At 48.4% G+C, this 2,747-nt stretch overlaps 1 protein-coding gene across 1 annotated transcript in view; it reads right to left on the reverse strand.

Annotated features, from left to right (window-relative positions):
• Window positions 1–2,131: 2,131 nt before the first annotated feature.
• Window positions 2,132–2,747, reverse strand: part of LOC103735935 (keratin-associated protein 4-3-like) — a 1,822-nt gene continuing 1,206 nt past the window's right edge. Inside the window, exon 2 of the mRNA XM_029564603.1 lies at window positions 2,132–2,741. Coding sequence (XP_029420463.1) covers window positions 2,132–2,741 — 610 coding nt within the window. The remainder of the gene's footprint in view (window positions 2,742–2,747) is intronic.

The following is a 2,747-nucleotide window of genomic DNA, read 5'->3' on the forward strand; positions in this document are numbered from 1 at the left end:
TTGGTTCAAGTCCATCTGGTGGGGTCTCCTCGGCCTCCTTGATCAAGAGGACAGGTGACTCACCACAATTACAGGACATTTTGAGAGATGCTCATAGTCCCCTGGAACTAGTCAACCTAGGAGTGTTCCCACAGGGACATGTTTTAAATCCTTGGTCTGTAGCCAGTGGTTCTAATTTGAGAGGTTGTGAAACATTTGGGTCATGGGGCCTGTGTGGTAGAACTGGACCACTACGGTAGCCTTTGAATGTAATATCCACCTCAGATTCTTCCTTAATCTGCCAGTATGTGCTCAGATCCCTCATACTTCTGCCAGCATTTACTGAGCTGCTCTTCTGCTATGCCTTCCTTCCCACGAGGTACTGTGCACTGGGTATTAGTCGCTGTTGTTATTGTTGTGACAAAATACCTCGCAGAAACAACTGAGGGAAGGATTTATTGTGGGTCATGATTTCAGAGGATATCAGCCCATCCTTATGGTGTAAGCATGGTGGCTGAGGTCTATGATATTCTCTTATTTCCTGAGGTTTTAGAGTACCATTCAGATGTTATTGCCAGTGCTTATGTGAGAGTTGATCTTGGTTGTCAACTTGACTGGATCAGGAATTCATTAAATTGGGAGGGACTTTCTTGATAAGATTATTTGAAGCCAGAAGAGGTACCTATATATCCATGGTATTTGTAGTGCTAGTGACAGTGAAATCATGGAAAGAGCATAGGTGCTTATCTTTGCATAAATGGGCAGGTGAATGGGGACAAATGCGCAGGATGGAGAGTTACTCAGGTATTAAGAATACAACCATGCCGTTTGTAGGAAAATGAAAGACTTGGAGGTTAGTATATTAAGCAAAATTACTCAGACTCATAAATACAAGTACCAGATGTTTTCTTTTATATGTTTAGTATTGCAGCTGCACATATATGTATACATATATTTACACACATACATGTATGGCACACACACGAGAAAAGAAAAAAATGATAATAAGGAATTGGAAGTAGACGAGGGAAAAGGAACAGGTACAGGTATTATGTGAGCAAATATAAAATACTTTCTAAAAATGTGTGAATAATTGATGGGGAAATCCACTAATTTGTCATTTTAATATATAGTGACAAGAGTACTGAAAATTAAAAACTGCAAAATATTGAAGAGAACTACCACAACCAACATCATGTGAAATGTGAAAAGGTGACATGAAGAAAACTGACCATTCCAGCAGAGAGCAAAGGCATAGTTGACTCAATACCATGGCAACCTACACCCATTGCATGGGAAATGTGTTGACTGGCAGCAATATTGAGACCATACATGAGTGTCTTGCTCTGTGTGTCCTCAGGAGCAGACACAGAACAGGAGTTGGAAAGAAAGAAGTTCATATGGGAAATGATCGCACAATGTGTTCCAGGGACCTAGAGAAGTGACTGAGTGTGGGAGGGAGGCCAGCAGAGTGCTCTAAAGAGCAGGACAGCCCTGGAGGCAACAGGGCTTCAAGCCTCTCTCACTGCCTCCGGGACAATGGATGCACACATGTGCATTCAAGGGGAAGCAAGCAACAGCATGCGCTCATCCCTCCCTCTCACAGCTTGAGCTGTGTCCCAGGGCTTCAACTCTCCTGCCCAAAGCTTCCTCTTCTATCAGAGAAAGTCTTCAGGAAGTGAGCTGAGTGTGCTCGGTCCCTGAAACCATCTCTGTGTGTTAGGAGAAGGGTGCAGAGGAAACGGAGCGGGCACCCTGATCTAGTGTGTTCTTAATTTAGAGAGGAGCACCAATGTGAGGAATGATGGACATTTGAGAAAGAGAAGAAAGCAGACACAATGGATTTATATTTTAGTAGCTGGAAAACTGAGGTTTATTAAGATATAGGAAAATCTCCATTTTTGAAACTGTGACAGACAGCAAAGGGTCCTGTGGGGTTAAGGAGAGTTTAGAGATTTCAGAGGAAATTCAAACTTGCATTCATTTCAGAGAAAGAGATAGTAAGCAGGCAGGAGTCGGGCTATATATTTGGAAGCCTAAACCAATTTCAGCTGGAGCAGAGGCTTTCGGATGGGCCTTTCAGGGTTCTGCTCCCAGATGGCCTCCATCAGGAATGTTGGTGGATGAAGAACAGGAGCCTGGGAGAGAGTGCTCAGCAGCAAGAAGCACTGGAGCATGCTGGGCGGCAGCAGGTGGTCCTGCAGCAGGTGGTCTGGCAGCAGATGGGGCGGCAGCAGGTGGAGATGCAGCACTGGGGCCTGCAGCAGCTGGACACAGAGCAGGAAGGACGGCAGCAGGGGGACTGGCAGCAGGAAGGTCTGCAGCAGCTAGAGATGCAGCAGGTGGGGCGGCAGCAGCTGGATCCACCACAGCTGGCACCACCACAGCAGGGGCGGCAGCAGCTGGAGATGCAGCAAGTGGGTCTGCAGCAGCTGGACACGCAGCAAGTGGGGCGGCAGCAGCTGGATCCACCACAGCTGGAACCACCACAGCAGGGGCGGCAGCAGCTGGAGATGCAGCAAGTGGGTCTGCAGCAGCTGGACACGCAGCAAGTGGGGCGGCAGCAGCTGGATCCACCACAGCTGGAACCACCACAGCAGGGGCGGCAGCAGCTGGAGATGCAGCAAGTGGGTCTGCAGCAGCTGGACACGCAGCAAGTGGGGCGGCAGCAGCTGGATCCACCACAGCTGGAACCACCACAGCAGGGGCGGCAGCAGCTGGAGATGCAGCACTGGGGCCTGCAGCAGCTGGACACACAGCAGCTGGGC

This window comes from Nannospalax galili, unplaced genomic scaffold (genome assembly GCF_000622305.1).
Source record: "Nannospalax galili isolate Female #2095 unplaced genomic scaffold, S.galili_v1.0 scaffold137, whole genome shotgun sequence".
Lineage (NCBI taxonomy): Eukaryota > Metazoa > Chordata > Mammalia > Rodentia > Spalacidae > Nannospalax > Nannospalax galili.